Here is a 19192-nt window from a genome sequence, read left to right as displayed (position 1 = left end):
TGAAAGGTCTCTATGGCAAAGTGAATAAAGTCCACCCACTCCTTGGCTAGAGAACAAAGAAGATCCCAAATGATGTGGATAGATTACAGTTTCCAACATTACACTTTTGTAATTAATATAAATGTGCAGTTACTGTACTGAGGAATCTCTGCTTCACTTCAGAGAATATGACCTGTAAATCTGCAAAAGATCCAAAACACTAAAACAATTTCACCTCACCCAAGCCAACACTGCCTGCATTATCAAAGCTTGCTTTTAAACATTACATTAGCTTCTTTATTTCTGGGTGTCAAGTTCCCTTGTGACTTGGTGACATTTCTGCCTCAAGAGAATGACTGGAATTTTGGGGTCTGGGATTTGGTTGAATTTATTGAAATTATGATTTAACAACTTTTGCAAAATAATCTGTAGTGAACCTGTATTAGGATCAGGAAACAGGGTGGATTTGTTTTGGAGCATTCCACATTTTCCATATTAGAGACTATAAACTGCCAGAGGGTTTTCTAAGCCTTTATCTAAATTGACTGCTAAATCTACCTATTAGAAGGTTGGTTGGCGAATAGTCTGATTTTACTGTCTAATAGTTGTCCTCCAAGGTTTTTCTTGTTCATGAGTCTTTAAATCATCTTGCCACTTTATGGAGACCCTTGGCTTACAAATCAAAACTCATATGTTGGTTGTGTCTTTTGTTAGCAGTTGGAGTAATGTAGCTGAATGTAATTCTCAGGTTGTGCTGGTCCTACTGCGCCAGACAACAGAGCTGGGTACACTTCTGGAAGGCATCACCCTCCCTGTTGAAACTGATTTATCCAAGCTGAAAACAATGAACGTATTTGCAGATCTTTATACTGGGGTTACTTCTCATCTGATCATTCTGAGGCACTGGTAAGTGAAGATATTTGCCCACGATGCCACAACTTTGCCACCTTGTTGAACCAGTTGTTAGAAAATGGGACTTCAAATTCTAATATAAGCAGCTTAGCCACTCTATTGCATTCACTTCTTACCCCAGAATCTTTTCTTTCAAATATAGGAAGTTTCCTAGAGACATCCAGTGTCGACTGATTCAAGAGCTCCTTGGTTAATGGTTCATTGGCTACTACCCTTCGCTTCCCTTAATGTCCCTAAATTGAGTAGTTAAGTGTCTCCCTGACACCAGAAAACCAGATTTATCTGCCTGAAGAACAAAGAAGGACATATAGGAGCCCGCAACATGAGAACTAAGGGGCAGCAACTGACATGGCTCCAACCCTATTGGCTTACCTGCTGGCCCTAACAGTTGCCGGAACCGGCTCGTCTAGAAAGCGGTGTCACCTCCCAAAGCTTCAACTGCCCATCAACATCTCTCTTGAAGCAGAGAAACTGCTTCCCTGTACGTTTGCAGGTACCAAAAGGTCAGAGCAGAGAGCATCTGCAGCGCGACCCCGCCGGACAAAGCTGCACTGCATACGCGCCCCCCAGCCCAAGTTGCAGGGAACCAACTGTGTCCCTGAGGCACAGAGACCCTAAAGAGCTGAGACCCACTTAGGTTTTGCTGGACTGCCCCCTCCCCCCCCAGTCTCCTCCTAGAGCCTCTTTCTGCAGGAAAGCAGGAACCGTGAAAGCCTTTGGACTGTTGCGACCAGACACCTGAAAGCACCACTGCACCCAAGCCCCACAGCCTGAGGAGAAGTGGACCAACGGGGCCCACGGGGTCCCAAGACCCTCCACAGCTGAACCTCCTATGGATTTAGACAGACTGATCCCCCAGCCCCTGCCTGCAGCCTGGTTTTGCAGGCCACCAAATACTCTGAGTGCCTCCCGCAGCTAACCGGCTGGAGAAAGCACCTTTGCACACAAGCCCCCCAGCCTGAGTTCGAGTGGGCCAACAGTGTCTCTGTGTGCCCAGTACCCTTAAGGACTGAGCCCCCCTGTGGGTCCGGCAAGACTGGCCCCCCAGTCTATACTTCAGCCTATTACTGACCGGACTATTCACCATTGATTTAAAAGGAGCACTCTATGCTAAAAGCTTCTCTCCACCCAGACGTCCAAGAGCCGCCTGAGGTGATCTGTTGGTATTGCCTTGGACCTTGCCCCATGCTAACCTTAAATCCAGAAGGACAGGCCTGTAAGTCGCTGCTAAGTACTGCTAAGTACTGGCATGCAGCAACTGTTTAGTTCCCATAGAATAACATTACTGCTTTACCGATACAAATACCAATGTATTTCGGTATAATGAAAAAACATGATAATTCACCAAATGCAAGTGCATTCCTTTATACTTTCAACAGAGTGATATCTCAAAACAAAGTACTTACCCAATTACGAAGTTCTTGGTGTTAAATATATTGAAAAAGTGGTGTTATTTTTCTAAATTGGTGTGGATGTCCTTTGTGAGTGTGGACATCAGATGTCTAACACTCCTCTCTGATAAGCCTAAGGCTGCTCGACCACACTACCCTAGATAGAGCACCTTAGGATTGCTAGAGCAAGCCCTTGTCCACTCATAGGGGATACCTAGACTCTATACACAGCATACCTCTTTTTGACATACTATATAAAGAGCCAGCTTCCTGCAATAAGTTACATAAAAAGTAAACCTGTACCACTCTCTTGCTGCAGGGTGTCACAGTCTGGAGCATTTTAATAACCTCACTGTTGTGTTTTGTGCTGCAAAAAGGGAAAAAGGCTTGGACACAGATATATGCAGTGCCCATCATCAATGCACCTGTAACTCCGGTATACTCACCATTGATCCACAACTATGCTGTACACAACAAACAAATGATTTTTACTGCACCAAACATCTATTCACATGCATACTAAACCCCAAAACCACATACAGCCTACTATATACCTTAATCACCCCTGACCTACAGTACAAACATTTCAGTGTTAAAAACTCTTATGGTTGAAGCCCGTAGTGTATTTCCCAAATGGGGACAGTGCATTTCATATGCACAAGATGAAAGGCTGACTCTTACTTATCAGTCAAATGATCCAGGAAGTCCTGAGTCAGGAGCTTGTTCAATGTAGCCATGATGACACTTTTGGGGTGAGCCAGGAGAGGCAGGCACTGGTGTGGCTCTCTGGTGAAAATGAAGAGAGCCAAGCTGAGAAATACCACCATTCCTAAACAGATCAGAAGCACAACATTAGAAAGCAAGGAACAAGAATGGATCAAACCAAAGGCAGTCAAATTGATTAACTGGAATAATATCCATAAGACATGACAGTGGATATAAGCTTGGCGAGTATAGTACAAAAGAGGAAATACAGGATGCATTAGGAGATGACATGTGGAAAAAGGTAGAAAGCCATGCTTACTCGACTCATGGTACACTACAACTGGCACCAAATCCAACAATTATTTGAGTTAGTGCATTTAGGGGCATTTATAGTGTCTTAGCAGGGTGTATACCTCTTCCACTAGCATATTGAGGAACTATATGAGACTATCTATTAAGTAGGGTATATACCACTCCCACTAGCTTAATGAGGGACCCTATGAGGTTATATATTAAGCACCTGGCACTGTACTAGAAGACTTCAACTTCCATACGGATGATAGCACTGATTCTTATTATGTAGTGCTTACTGCTAACGTTGCACGATTATCGTTTTCTCAGGTTATTACTTCGACAACACACATAGCAGGTCACATACTGGACCTCGTTTTTGGCTTCACCTAGTAGTCAATCACATTATTTGGTTGGGTTACTTTCTTATTCGACTCTTGTTAAACCTTTTTCCCATTGACCTATAAGAGAGAGTGACGTAAGCTCAATATTCCGATCTACTGATCCTGAAGACCCCACCACTCTTCTTAATTACTTCAGTCAATATCTCAGCTCTTGCATTGCTGTGCCCCCACTTTTTGCTGAATTGCGGATGTGCTTTGCCTGAGTGTGCCCTGGGCTCCTGCCAACCAGGTGCCCAGGGCCTGTGTTTCTTCCCTAAAACTGTGTTGAAACTAAAACCCAATTGGCACCTCTGGCCACCCGTCAGCCCCATGTAAATGGTACCCTAGGTACCCAGGGCCTGGTGACCAGAGGAGACCCCTAAGGGCTACAGCAGTTATTGTGCCACCCTTAGGGGCCCTGTACCCTGGCACCCACACACTGCCTTGGCAGTCTGAGTGTCTAGGTACGGAACCAGACAGAGAATCGACATGGCATACATCCCTGTGTGCCATGCCCACCAACCCACTGCCCTGGCATAAATCAGCGACTCCTCTAGCTGGGTGCCCTATGTCAGGGATGTGGGGACAGGGGCATGAGCCCTGTACCCCTACAGTACCCAGGGCCATTCCTGGGCACTATAAGTGTAGTGATGCCATTAAGAGTATATGGTGCTGGGAGGTTGTCATTACGAACTCCACATCACCATAATGGTTACACTGAAGACTGAAAGATTTGATATCAAACTTCTAAGCACATTAAACCCACACTGATACCAGTGTGGTGTTTAATGTAAAATGCACTACAGAGGGCATCTTAGAGATTCCCCCTGAAACCTAACCTACAATCCACGTCTTGTGTGAGAAGCTGCCTAGGCTGCCACACAGCAGACATGTTTCTGGACCCCTGTGTGGAGAGCCTCCGCTCTCCTTGGCCTGCAACAATGCACATCCTGGGACAAGGTGCCAAGCCTCCTCCCCCAGGATGGGCAGGGGAAGCTTCAAAGGCATTCCGCCTTTGTGAGCTACTCCAGACCATTTGCTGTACTCAGCAACTGGCCCCCACAGGATCTAACCCCCACTCTGGGGGGGAAGACTGGCAGGAAACCCTACATCAGGAAGGGGGGTGTGCCAGCCTGTGCCAACTCCATCCCTCAGGTGGGAGAGGCGAGGTGAGGCACGACCCCGGGCTCCGGCCATCTTGAAGATGGGGATCCCTGCCCAATCACAGCTAGGCTCCTGCCCCCCTCCCACAGGAGAGGAGCAGACTAGGGGTGTACCCACCCCAGGACAGGGACCGATTGATCCCTGCCCTTGCCCTACCTGTAACACCCCTAGATTTAGTATTTAGGGGCACCCTGAACCTTCCTTCCTCAGATCCCGATTGCCATAACAAGAAGACCAAGAAACAAGAAGACCTGCCGCGCAGCTGCTAACAAATGGGCGATGCCCAATGACTTGGCCCCAGAACCCTACAGGCCTTTTGATCCTGGAACCTGCTCCTGTGAAACTACGGTGTCTCCTGCGGACAGCAACCTCGACAACCACGGAGAACCTGACTGCCTTGAACCTTCCAAAAGACTGGGACTCCCAGTAGCAGTGGTTCTGCTCCAACAGCAATAATCCTGGTGCCAGTCAGGAACCGCGAATCCAGCCCACTCTGCACCCGCCAAGCCCGGCCTGTGCCTGAGTGACCCAAGACCACGAGGATGTCCCCCCGGCGACTGGGACCTGAAGTCCAGTGCCCAAAGACCCTCTTTGATGAACTAGACGACTCCTGCAGCCTCAGAACACGGGACCCGGGCAACCCCGACCAGCAGAGGGTAAGATTTCCCGACACCAAAAGACACCCTTGTACCCGGTGCCCTGCTGCCCCCTGTGCCCTCCTTTGGGGTACCTACCTCTTCTCCAAGATCCCAACTTACCTTTTGAAGTGGTGGTCACACTTGAAGAATCTCCGTCCCGAGCCTGCAGCCTTTGTTCACTTTTTAACTTTTCAAAATGAGAGACAGGGGCGTCCCCACGAGAAGACAGTCTAGGACTGTGTTTCACACCTAGTACATGGACTCTAGGGTGAATGTTCCATTTACAAAGAAACAGATTTATAAAGCATGCCAATAATACGGCGGGAGAGGTAAAGTTACAGTGATTTATACTCTATTACTATCCGTGTATGTTTAGAAGAACTATGTATATTTACTGTTATATTTTCTTATATTCCTGAAGATGCCAAGTTTTAAAGGAGAAAGACTGTTGCCTCACCGTATAATCAATTCATACACCCACATTAAGAACGACAGTTTTTTTGTGATTCACACAATGGACACAAGACTTAGTTTTTTAAAAAGGATATACAAAAAACATTGTTTAAAAAAGAAAGTTTACCACACCATGAGTTACTCTGTTGCACATTTATTATACATACAAATTTTAAAATTTCATCATTACAAAGTATACAATTATTTAAGAAAACAACGTTAGTACATTTGCATAAAAGACATTTAAAAACAAAGAATCACAGGTCGACGCGGCGTTTCGGTTTCTTGTATGTCTACCTTCTTCAGGACAGATTCTTAAAACAAGTGGAGTGAATTCCTCCACCAGACAGTACTTTCTGTTCAGAACCTTGTTGCCATCTGGTTTATGGGCTTATTTTCGGTTTCTGTTTGGTATATTACCTCTTATATTCACACTTTGTACGCTTGGTCTTGGACTACCAGGAGGAGCCACCGTATTTTCCGTTATGGGTTTCTTCAATTGCCCATTAATAAAATGCTGCTTGTTGCAGTTCCTTGGGTGTTCTGATTTCAAGGCACCTCATTGTGGATACCAGAGTTCGTGATGCACTTTTAATCTGCAATCGGCCTCCCTGCTCCTGGGTCCTGGTAGTCTTTCACAGCGTCCCTTCGCCGGTCTGCTACGATCCGTTACGAGAACTAACTATGCAAATGTACTAACGTTGTTTTCTTAAATAATTGTATACTTTGTAATGATGAAATTTTAAAATTTGTATGTATAATAAATGTGCAACAGAGTAACTCATGGTGTGGTAAACTTTCTTTTTTAAACAATGTTTTTTGTATATCCTTTTTAAAAAACTAAGTCTTGTGTCCATTGTGTGAATCACAAAAAAACTGTCGTTCTTAATGTGGGTGTATGAATTGATTATACGGTGAGGCAACAGTCTTTCTCCTATAAAACTTGGCATCTTCAGGAATATAAGAAAATATAACAGTAAATATACATAGTTCTTCTAAACATACACGGATAGTAATAGAGTATAAATCACTGTAACTTTACCTCTCCCGCCGTATTATTGGCATGCTTTATAAATCTGTTTCTTTGTAAATGGAACATTCACCCTAGAGTCCATGTACTAGGTGTGAAACACAGTCCTAGACTGTCTTCTCGTGGGGACGCCCCTGTCTCTCATTTTGAAGATTTGCTATCCCCCCAGTCCCCTATTAGTCTGTGCGGGGTCTTCCTTTACTTTTAAAAATAACACTTTTTAACTTTCCCATTGGACAACATTGAGCGCCCGACGACTCAAAAGCACCCTGCACCCAGCCGTCCGAGAACCGCTGGAAGTGCAACAACTACCCTACTCTACTTCCCCACTTGCCCTGAGTAGGTGACCAGGAGCCCAGCTCCCACAGCCGCGTGGCCTGCTTGCTTGCAGCCACCAACCTAAGGCCCCCTACCCTCCATTGGACCTATGCTCTCTGCACCCGGCTGCCCCTGTGCCGCTGAGGGTGTAACTACTGTACCCTTCCGACCCTGGGAGACCCCGGAGTCTATGCCCAGAACCTTAACTCCACCAGTCGAGTACTTTCCTAAAAGCCGATAACTCACTTTCCTTCCATAGGCTAACATTGACTGGTTTTCACTGAAATTTCTTCTAAGTGTGGAGTTTTGAATCTTTAAAATATTAATCTAAAATCAGCCGAATAACGGATTCCGAAATACTCACCTGTGATCAGGAGAGAAGCCAGTACTGTACCTTTTAGCCCAGTACTAAACCACAAAAGTAATCCTAACTGTACTTACCAGTAACTTGAATTTTCTTCCATAGGAAACCATTGACTGTTTTTCTGTGAAATTTCTTCTGTGTCGATTTTTGCAAACTGTAAATATTCTTTAAAAATCGTACCAAATACTAAAACGTAATTACTTACCTGTCTGTGGTAGAGGTCCCAGTGCTGAACCTAGGAGTCCAGTACTGGATTACAAAAAAAACCGAAAACCTACTTTACCTGTGACTTGAATTTCCTTCCATAGGATAACATTGCTAGTTTTTCACTGAAAGGTTTTTAAGTGTCAACTTTGAAAATACATTTATATTCTTTAAAAATCACAACTGTAACCAAAACGCTTTTACTTAACTGTTTACAGCTTAGGTCCCGGGACTGAATCCAGTATCCAGTCCAGTGGTTAGAAAAGTAATCCTTAAAGTACTCAACTGCATTTAAGTAGAAAAACCCATTGAGCTCAATGTTAAATTGTGTTTAGGATTGTGTTGCCCATTGCAACCACTGTAGCTATTGTACTTACAAATTCTATTGCCTTTCTGCAAAGTAACTACCTGAAGTCACTCATATTGAGAAAAGTATATTTTGATACCTGTTGGTTCTAAAATAAAACAACTATATCTTATAATATAAAAAAATTGGCCTATAGTTCAGTTCTTGGTTGTGAAGACCTTTTGCTGACTGAGTGTGTACAACAAATGCTTTACACTGTCCTCTGATACTGCCTTACTGCTCGACCAAGCTACCACTTTAGAGAGTACGCTCTTATCTGACTTTAACCTCTATTATACCTCTGGGGAATGGGGACTCTATACACACTGTAGCTTACTTTGGTCCAGTATATATAGAGCCACTTTCCTACAGCTCTAGATTAGAATCTCAAACATTTATAGCTAAATAACAGGTTCTTTGGGCAAAGATATCGTGAATGTTTACGTTCTGCTCTAGATAATGAGAAGAGAACCCTGTGCTGATAGAGCTGTGCAAGTTATATCTAGTTGTGCAAGACAGGGACAGCAGTAGTAGTATGACTGTTTCAGAGAACGACAGCAGGGATAATGCCCTAATAGGAATTGTAGGAGCTGAAGTTCTGTGACTGATAAGAATAGCAGGAGCCCTGTGGTGAAGGGGACTGTGGAAGCTGTATTTCCCTTGCAGATGAGCAGGAGGCGTGCATATTCAAAAGAATATGTGCTAGTTCTAAATATGTTTCAAAACAGGAAAGAAGAAGTTTGTGGTCATGGTAATGCAAGCACTGCAAGTCTGTGTCAGAAAAAGTATGGGAGTCTTTGGTTGAAAGGAATTGTGTGAGTTGATGAGAGCTGAAGTCCTCTTGTGACAGTAACTGCGAACGCTGTAGCTTTGTATATGGTGGCAGCTTGAGTCTAGCTGTTATGGAGCTAGCAGGGTTGGATGTAACTGTATCTGATGGTGATTGCTGAAGTTTGAGTTTTGAAGCAGAAATATTGACACCGAGGTGCTGCGGCAATATGTAAACAAATGTTGTTCTGCAGTAGATACAACAAAGGCATGAATCCTTGTTTCAGGGGAACTTTATTTTAGTATCTAAAATACATTGGCTCCATAATCAGGGATATTCTGGGAGATATTGTAAGGCTGCAGGACTTTTAATAATCTGAGATAGTTACAGAGAGTGTATGGCTAAGTACAACATACCTTGGGATGAGATGAGACTCCAATCAGGTTCTGGTGTGGGCTGGCCTGGGCGCGGCGTCTCCCCTTCCATGATTGGTCGATCCCCGGATAGATGGAGTACAGAAGCCAAACGATGCCACAGAATCTTCCAGAGCTCCGAAGCAGTGAATTCTCTGATAAAAGTTGGGTCCCCCTGGATAGGAAGAAGGTATTTTAGATGTACAACCCCAAAAACCCCTTGTTTAAAGAGGAAGTCTGTATGAGGCCCTGAAAAAGGTTATTAACAGGAAATAAAAATTCTGTCAAGATAAAGTGCTGGACCTGGCAGGCCCCTCATTTCTGCAGGCTTTAACATTTAGACTTGTGATCTTGGTAAAGTAACACAACTTAGGTTTCAGGAATACTCTTTACGCCATGAAGGTTGTGGGTTCATGATCGATTCACATGCTTAAATCATAAGCTACACAAGCACACACAAATATACCTATATCCTCAATTATTTTGAAACAAAAAAATGACTATACTTATGTACTAAGATTTATATGAGAATAGATCTTTAGAAACACACACCTATATAAAAAGGTACTAGAAATGAGAAGCTTGTTTCTAATGATGTCTAACAGGGGACTTGCCTATCTCTGCTGGCCTCATTAGAGGGGGGTTACTGTTCAGGGAGTCATTTGTGAATAAGTTTGGCAAGTCTGTCCACACCGTCATGGTCCCTGAGAAAGACCTCTCCTCAATGAGGAAGGTAGTCTCACCTAAACATTTTGGAGTAGCCAGTTTTAGTAGATTCAGCTGCCTGCACTACCAAGGCCCCCGCAGATTACAGCCCAACAGGAATGGAGGACATTGGTGGGCCAGAAAAGCATTTTTTCCCATCACATTCTCCTTAAGGCTATTACTCCAGAGGAACCATTTGTGGTAGACAATGATAGAGGTGAGCCATGCTAAAACCGCCATTTTACCACCAGTTTTTCAAAAAATGGATTAAACTCCTCCTTCTGGAGAAGGTATGTTCAAATCCTCTGGAAGAGCTGAGCTTCACCTGACATACCACAAAAACATAACAATATTTAATTATTCATTTCACATTTCATTTATAATCCTTGAGAACATCTTAATGTTTCAGTTGATACGTGTAAAAATTGTGTTGTAAAATGCAACACTGAGACATTTATTTTCGAGCACTGCCCCAAAGCCCTTCTAATAAAATCACCCTAACAGAGGCTGGGTCACCGGGAATGCTCAGTGTACTTAAAAGAAGAAAACGACGGCCCACCACTTTCACAGTTCTCCATTCTTTGAAGAAAGGTAGCAGCCTTCCTATATATATCTCTCGCCTTTCTCACACCTAGGATGTTCTTGTTTCTAAGTTCGGTGCTGAGATTCTGGCGAAAGGTAGCAGGCAAATATCACCCTTAAGTCGTTAAATAAATGCAGAAACAGGTTCAACAATTTCTTGTAGCAAACAAAAGAGGAGTATCACCATAAAGATTTAAAGAATCTTAATGGGATGTATGTCTGAAAAAAGGAAAGAATTCTTCCTTTTATAAAAACACCTCACTCACCAGCCTAGTGGTGACATGCTTCAGGGTAATTATGACCACTTGCAGAGATACTCTTGGTCAGAATTACCCTCAAAGTATCTCCACGTTGTTTTTAACATTGTCCAGTTACTCACTATTCAATTCAATTCAATTCAATATCAACTTTATTCGGTAGTTTTGTAAAAACACCATAAAAGTTCAGATAGAATAAAAACATTACAATTTTATCAGAAAAAGTTAAAAAATTGTTGGATGTACATTTTGTTTAAAGGAATACATAAAAGTGACAAGTGCATCTCAATTTCATTAGCGCAGATTTTGCGAAGACGTACAGTTTTTCTGTTATCTCAGTCCTTTCGTTAATATATATAAGAGCGATGTCGTTCGAGGTTATAAATTTGTGCGATGGCGTATACAAAATTTAAGGTAAGATACAATCGCTTTAGCGTAATTTTCATTTTCAAGGTACTGTAGTGCCAGATACGCTGGGCGACATTGACGAAAACCCCAGAACTTCAAAATAGGGAGTATCCAGCGCTTCCGTGGCTCAGTAAAGAATTTGCAGAATAGCATTGTATGTATCGTTGATTGTGGGGACACCAAATCACAAGGGCACATAGAGGCGGTAGGTGTCCTGACATTTTGCTCGGGAAATGCAACTAATAAATGGAACAGGTTGAGTCTAAAGCGGGTAAGCAGCATTCTTTCAAACTGTGTTATTTTAAAATTCAGGTAGGGTTCAGCAGAGAACACAGTCTGGACTAGCAAGGAATGTTGGACTGATGGCTTATGGACCTCGGATAGTGAGCGTAGCTGACGTAGATGAGTTAAACACTCCCTTTTTAAGTTCTTTTTTGGGATTTCTTCTATCAGCGATGGGTGGTCAAAGTACTTCCTATATCCAAGATCTGTTAATAACGCTTTGACGTATGACAGCCATTTGATTTTCTTAGCGTGGTCTAGCGTTAAAATGTCTTGAATGATCGTCCTGGTCAAATGGCATTGCTCAGTAGCCCATATTCTGCGCCACAACATTATTGGTTGCAGTTTTATAATGTCTGTGATGTAATCAAGGCCCAGCTCAGTGTGGCAGGCATAGGTGGAACAGGTTTTGGGCACCGCCAGCAAATATCTAAGGAAAGAGTTCTCTATTGTTTGTATTGAGTCCACATTTATAAAACCCCAGATCCCCGCCCCATATGTTGCAGTGCTTACACATTTTGCATTATATATTTGCACTAGTTCTTTAATTGGTCTCTGCCCCAATCTCTGCGAGAAGGTTTTTAGCGAAGATGTCTCTCGGAGGAAAACCAGTTTTCTTGCGCTGATGGCTGGGGTCCATTTAAATTTTTCGTCAATGACGATCCCTAAATAGGGATAGGTTTTAGTCCTATCCAAGTGTTCGCCCTGCACCATTAGCTTCCTATATCTTGCATTTCTTTTCTCCCCTGCGTGCATAGTATACGTTTTTTTTGCGTTTAGTTTCAGGTTTAAACTTGCCATAAAATCACAGTATCTGTTCAGGGCCATTTGTAATTCATTCGGTGTTCTTGCTAAAATAACAGCATCGTCGGCATATAAGAGTGCTGGTATCTGCCGACGAGCTGTTAATGGGAGGTCCTTGCTGCCTTGTAGCATGGCAGCCTCTAAGCCATTCGTATAGAGGGTGAATAGGAAGGGGGCCAACACGCACCCCTGCCTGACCCCCTTTTCCACCCTAAAGGAGTTAGTGAGCTCACCCTTTGTCCCGAATCTTACCCTGCCTGTGGTACCTGTATATAGTTCACGAAGGAAATCCACAATTGGCGTGGGAACACCCATTTTCAAGATTGTAATCCACAGCGTTGAGTGTGCCACGCAATCAAATGCTGCGGAAAGATCGACATAAGCCATATGGAATGAGGACCCTTTGGCATCCAGATATTTGCTCGCCAGTAGGGACAGGTTTAAGGCCTGATCAACTGTTCCTAGTCCCTCCCGGAAGCCATATTGTAGGTCTGAAATAATGTTGTGATCGGTGGCCCACTCCTGGAGGCGGTCAAGGAGTATTCGTCCTGCCATTTTGCCTAGTGAGTCCAGGAGGGAGATCGGCCTGTAGCATGTTGGACTATTTCGATCTCCTTTCTTAAAAATAGGTACCAACGTTGATGTTTTCCAAGACTCCAAAATGCCTACTTCGATGGTAGCATTCAGGACGTTGGTTAGTAACGGGGTCCAAAGATCTGGGAGGTGCTTAAAAACGTCAACCGGAACGCCGTCCGGGCCTGGTGCTTTGGCTGATTTTGAGGACATTAGAGCTTTTTGGACCTCTTCGTGGGAAAAGTGAAGATTTAACGGATAGGCAATGTGTGGCAGAAGTTCAAGCTGGTCTGTGTCTTCAGTCGAATCTTTCGCAAAGACTTTAGTAAAATGGCTCACCCATTCATGTTGACTTATAGCTACATCAATTGATGGAGAGTTGACTTTCTCTGTTAGGAATGGGGAACGAACTATCTGCCAGAACAAGGCACTGTTATTTAGTTCCGAGCTTTGGATCAGTTTTGACCATAGTTCAGCTTTTACTTCCTTTTTCCTGTTGTTTAGGGCGGCTGTATACTCCTTTCTGAGTCTGATGATTTCGACTCTGTCCCTGTGATCACTATTCAGAGCTTCCTTTAGGCGAGTAGATGCTTTGGTGCATGCTGAATCAAACCATCCTTTCTTTGGTTGGGGCCTTTGTTCGTGCTTTTTGGTTAGTTCTTTTTGTATGGTTGTTGTAATTGACAGGAAGCTTTCTATAGTTTCGCTAGGGTGGGTGGTGGGGTCCAAGCAGTTTATAATATCCGTTTGATTATTTGTGACTATTTTTTTTGTTGTTATTTCTTTGTCAATATTACCCCATTTCAATGTAAAACCATTCAATGAGCCTAGTTCTAGATCACTTTGATTTAGAGCGGTCAGAATGTCATATGGTTTATTCTTTGTTGTTTCTGCAAGAACCATAGTAATGGGAAAGTGGTCACTTAGAGGATTGTTAGGGACCTTGAAATCTTCTACGGTAAATCCTATGGGTGATGAGATCAGTATGAAGTCAATTAGACTTGTTAGACCTCTTCCGTTGAATGTGGGCTGAAATTGAACAGGTGGGTTATTTATTTCGTTAGCGAAACTTAGTTCTAGTTCAGCCATGATTTCATTCATTATTTCCCCCCCATTAGAATGTGTAAAATGCGTAAGGTTTGTATCAGGCTCATCACTAATACCGCATTTATTGTTGTCACTATTGCTGCATAAATGTAGATTAAAATCTCCGCCCCAGATTGTTGTGCATGTCTTTTTGATGTGATTAGTTCGTTGCTCTTGTATTATTGCGGAGATCTCTGGGAGTAGCGTACTCACATCGGAATTGGGGAGGTTGTTATAAAAATTTGTAATAAAGTATAGTCTTTGTTTAGTGACCTTTACCGCTATGATCTGAAAATTTGTATCTAAACTTATGGGGATTATCTCATCCACAGGAAGGGTATTTTTGATGTAGGTAACTAAGCCACCGCTATTTCTGCCAAAGGTTGATTTTGTCGCAGGTGACCAAAAGGTTTTGAAGCCTAGTATGTGTATAGGCCTTATGGCCCACGTCTCCTGAAGACAGATACAACCGCTCAAATTGATCTGGCTTAGGAAATCGGGGTCAGTCTTCTTTGCGGAAAGGCCTGCGATGTTCCAGAAAGTAAAATGAATCTGCAAAGTATCTGGGATAAAGTCAGCAGGATTGCCTATATTAGCCCTCCGTTCAATGGTTTCCTGATTGGTTTGGGTCGCTGTTACGGTTGTGATGACTTCGCGATTGATTTTTGGACACTCGGATTTAATAGGAGAAAGAGGCAGATGCGTTGGAGTTGTTACGAGGATAGGATATGAGTTAGGTGACGAGGTTGGGTCCATTTTAGGTGATTGTGAGAGTTCCCTGGTGGTATAGGAATTGGGAAGTCAATCGTTGAAGTCTAAGCCAGAAAAGGCATTAAATCTGTTATATGTTGAAATGTTAAAAGGAGTAGCTAGCGGGGGAACTGGTTGTCTCCATCGATTATCTCCATTCTCTTGATGGGGGGTTTCAGAGAGATAAGGATGGGTGGGTGGCGGTATGGGCGTTTGGCTCTGATGCCACTGTACCGACCCTGTTGGGTATAGGAACTTAGAGTTCTGGTAGGGGATAGAAGGGTAAGAGGTAGTAGGGTAAGGTCTTTCTGAGAAAGGATTCATAGGGGCAGGCGGGATGTTGGTGGTAGTATTTAGTAAATGCCTATAGAAATAACCTAATGGGAGAAGGGTTGTGTTGAATTCCCATGTGGAGGGTGGTGGTGCCTTAGCTAGTGTCTTTTCGGCCCACTGGGGGTTTCTGAAAGTAATAGCTACACAATCCCCCTCAAATTTTTTGCGTAAGGGGCCTATCCAGCCTACTCTTTGCGTGTGGGAAATTTCCCCTGCAGATTCTATTGGGAAGTTACAATTCAGGCTTAACCAATGAAGTACCTTGTTTTTCAGGGATGATGTTGTTTCACTCTGTTCTTGTTTGAGTGTTGGGACGTTTACCAATACAAGGACATAGGCTCCGCATTCGGGTGGAAGGGTGATGCGTGCCGGTATCTGTCTAGACTTATATGGTTGTTCGTATGATACCTTTGGTTGCTGGGATTTTGCGTTAGTCTGATTGAGTTGTGTGGGTTTCTGTGTTGATTTCTGTGATCCTTTCTGAGATGGTATTCGGGTGCTCGCCGGTTGTAGGTTGGCTGTTTGGGTGTTTATGTTAGTAGTAAGTGATGTGGTATTGGGCGTGGAAGGTTTGTTTGCAGCGGTTGTACTGTTGCTATGGGGATTTTGTTTCGGGAGAGTTATTGGCGTCGGTATGGATTTCTTGACTGTGGCTGTCTTAGAATGGGTAGCAGTCGTGGGAGGCAAAGGAGCTAGGGTGGTAATGGGTAGTGTAAGGTGACTAGTATTGTTGATTAGTCTTGCCATCTGTTTTTCGATGTTGTTTAGGGTTCGCTCTATTGGTGTTAATTGAGTTTTTATAAGGTCCTTAATTATGTCTAGTACTTGTGAGTTAAGCTCAAGATAGTTTGAGTTGGTAACGCCGTGACCCCTATGATCGTCATCAGACGATACAGCTGCAACAGAGGGGTCGTCCGCGTTGACCGATGATGAGTGGCTTGCGTTATTCCGGTAATTATTGCGGGGCGTCTTTTTGGACCTTGTGCGCCTTGGTATATTTTTTTGCTTGATCTTGTTCTTGACTGCTGGTCCAGTACTATCTTGATTAAGAAAAGGACCCTCCCTTATCTCCTTGTCAATTATTGTTGGAGGAGCTGCTATTAGAAGTGGGGACTGGGTTAAGGATTGTGACCCGGTCGGGGTTAGCAGGGGAATTTGGGTTATTTGGGTGGGACTAATGACCAAGGTTGGTGTTTTTTCAAGATCATCCAGGGTATCTTCTCCAAGTGATAAATGGGTGACGGATAGGTCAACACTTGTTGGTATAGTGTGAAGTTCAGCACGGGTTTCGCGCAATAATGGGACATTTGTTTCCTGTTGTATGGGTGTTTTAGCTAGGGCCAGAAGGCCCATTGAAGATCTGCGTGCTGCTGCGAGGTCCTGGGAGACGCGTCTCTCTAGGAGCACTATCCCCTGATTGATCGCGTCATTAGCTTTATTGATGAATTGGTCAATCGGCCCAATTATGGGACCCGCTCCTTGTGCTGTTTTATTCCTCATTGCCCTAGTTGTCATGATGGCACTATTGCACAGATGTAGTTGTAGGTATTATGATCTAACCGGGACCAAGTTGCAAAGTGGATAGCGATGTGTAAGTGGGGATGTAAATGGGTTGGCCCAGACCAGACTTGCCCAGGCTTGAACGGGCTTAAACGGGCCCGCCCTTTGCCCGGGCTTCGCCCCGGGCTACGTCCCGCGCGCGTCCCGCGATGCGCGTTGCTGGCTTCGTTTAAATCAGTATAGAGTGAAAGGGGGCGTGGCACTGGGAGGGGGCGCGGCTCACGCGGGAAGAGGAAACAGCTGATGGACTTGACGCTGTTCCTCGCAGTCCCGGGGCCGCGCCTCTCACCTCCTCTGCGGCCTCGCGAAGGTCTCCTCCTCCCTCTGAAAAGGCGATGGACAGATGAAAGCTACTCCTGTAGCGCTGTGTTGGCTGCGTGAAAACACTGGTAAGGACCTCAGTACGAGCGGCACCCGCGCAGCGGGGGCCGCGAGAGGTTTTCAAGTCTCTGATGGGGGCGGGCACTGGGAGGGGGCGCGGCTCACGCGGGAAGAGGAAACAGCTGATGGACTTGACGCTGTTCCTCGCAGTCCCGGGGCCGCGCCTCTCACCTCCTCTGCGGCCTCGCGAAGGTCTCCTCCTCCCTCTGAAAAGGCGATGGACAGATGAAAGCTACTCCTGTAGCGCTGTGTTGGCTGCGTGAAAACACTGGTAAGGACCTCAGTACGAGCGGCACCCGCGCAGCGGGGGCCGCGAGAGGTTTTCAAGTCTCTGATGGGGGCGGGCACTGGGAGGGGGCGCGGCTCACGCGGGAAGAGGAAACAGCTGATGGACTTGACGCTGTTCCTCGCAGTCCCGGGGCCGCGCCTCTCACCTCCTCTGCGGCCTCGCGAAGGTCTCCTCCTCCCTCTGAAAAGGCGATGGACAGATGAAAGCTACTCCTGTAGCGCTGTGTTGGCTGCGTGAAAACACTGGTAAGGACCTCAGTACGAGCGGCACCCGCGCAGCGGGGGCCGCGAGAGGTTTTCAAGTCTCTGATGGGGGCGGGCACTGGGAGGGGGCGCGGCTCACGCGGGAAGAGGAAACAGCTGATGGACTTGACGCTGTTCCTCGCAGTCCCGGGGCCGCGCCTCTCACCTCCTCTGCGGCCTCGCGAAGGTCTCCTCCTCCCTCTGAAAAGGCGATGGACAGATGAAAGCTACTCCTGTAGCGCTGTGTTGGCTGCGTGAAAACACTGGTAAGGACCTCAGTACGAGCGGCACCCGCGCAGCGGGGGCCGCGAGAGGTTTTCAAGTCTCTGATGGGGGCGGGCACTGGGAGGGGGCGCGGCTCACGCGGGAAGAGGAAACAGCTGATGGACTTGACGCTGTTCCTCGCAGTCCCGGGGCCGCGCCTCTCACCTCCTCTGCGGCCTCGCGAAGGTCTCCTCCTCCCTCTGAAAAGGCGATGGACAGATGAAAGCTACTCCTGTAGCGCTGTGTTGGCTGCGTGAAAACACTGGTAAGGACCTCAGTACGAGCGGCTCCCGCGCAGCGGGGGCCGCGAGAGGTTTTCAAGTCTCTGATGGGGGCGGGCACTGGGAGGGGGCGCGGCTCACGCGGGAAGAGGAAACAGCTGATGGACTTGACGCTGTTCCTCGCAGTCCCGGGGCCGCGCCTCTCACCTCCTCTGCGGCCTCGCGAAGGTCTCCTCCTCCCTCTGAAAAGGCGATGGACAGATGAAAGCTACTCCTGTAGCGCTGTGTTGGCTGCGTGAAAACACTGGTAAGGACCTCAGTACGAGCGGCACCCGCGCAGCGGGGGCCGCGAGAGGTTTTCAAGTCTCTGATGGGGGCGGGCACTGGGAGGGGGCGCGGCTCACGCGGGAAGAGGAAACAGCTGATGGACTTGACGCTGTTCCTCGCAGTCCCGGGGCCGCGCCTCTCACCTCCTCTGCGGCCTCGCGAAGGTCTCCTCCTCCCTCTGAAAAGGCGATGGACAGATGAAAGCTACTCCTGTAGCGCTGTGTTGGCTGCGTGAAAACACTGGTAAGGACCTCAGTACGAGCGGCACCCGCGCAGCGGGGGCCGCGAGAGGTTTTCAAGTCTCTGATGGGGGCAGGCACTGGGAGGGGGCGCGGCTCACGCGGGAAGAGGAAACAGCTGATGGACTTGACGCTGTTCCTCGCAGTCCCGGGGCCGCGCCTCTCACCTCCTCTGCGGCCTCGCGAAGGTCTCCTCCTCCCTCTGAAAAGGCGATGGACAGATGAAAGCTACTCCTGTAGCGCTGTGTTGGCTGCGTGAAAACACTGGTAAGGACCTCAGTACGAGCGGCACCCGCGCAGCGGGGGCCGCGAGAGGTTTTCAAGTCTCTGATGGGGGCGGGCACTGGGAGGGGGCGCGGCTCACGCGGGAAGAGGAAACAGCTGATGGACTTGACGCTGTTCCTCGCAGTCCCGGGGCCGCGCCTCTCACCTCCTCTGCGGCCTCGCGAAGGTCTCCTCCTCCCTCTGAAAAGGCGATGGACAGATGAAAGCTACTCCTGTAGCGCTGTGTTGGCTGCGTGAAAACACT

General features: G+C 46.2%; 1 protein-coding gene across 2 annotated transcripts in view; it reads right to left on the bottom strand.

The window, feature by feature from the left end:
- The window catches only part of STK36 (serine/threonine kinase 36), a 223409-nt gene that overhangs the window by 17459 nt on the left and 186758 nt on the right, over positions 1-19192 (bottom strand). For both annotated transcript variants that reach the window (XM_086931854.1, XM_086931855.1), the window contains exons 22-23: positions 9364-9535; positions 2964-3111 (exon numbers count right to left, since the gene is read on the bottom strand). In XM_086931854.1, coding sequence (XP_086787980.1) covers positions 2964-3111; positions 9364-9535 — 320 coding nt within the window. The remainder of the gene's footprint in view (positions 1-2963; positions 3112-9363; positions 9536-19192) is intronic.

Source organism: Lissotriton vulgaris, chromosome 7, assembly GCF_964263255.1.
Source record: "Lissotriton vulgaris chromosome 7, aLisVul1.2, whole genome shotgun sequence".
Classification (NCBI taxonomy): domain Eukaryota; kingdom Metazoa; phylum Chordata; class Amphibia; order Caudata; family Salamandridae; genus Lissotriton; species Lissotriton vulgaris.
The sequence above is the reverse complement of the archived record's forward strand: the minus strand, read 5'-3'. Positions and strand labels throughout refer to the sequence as shown.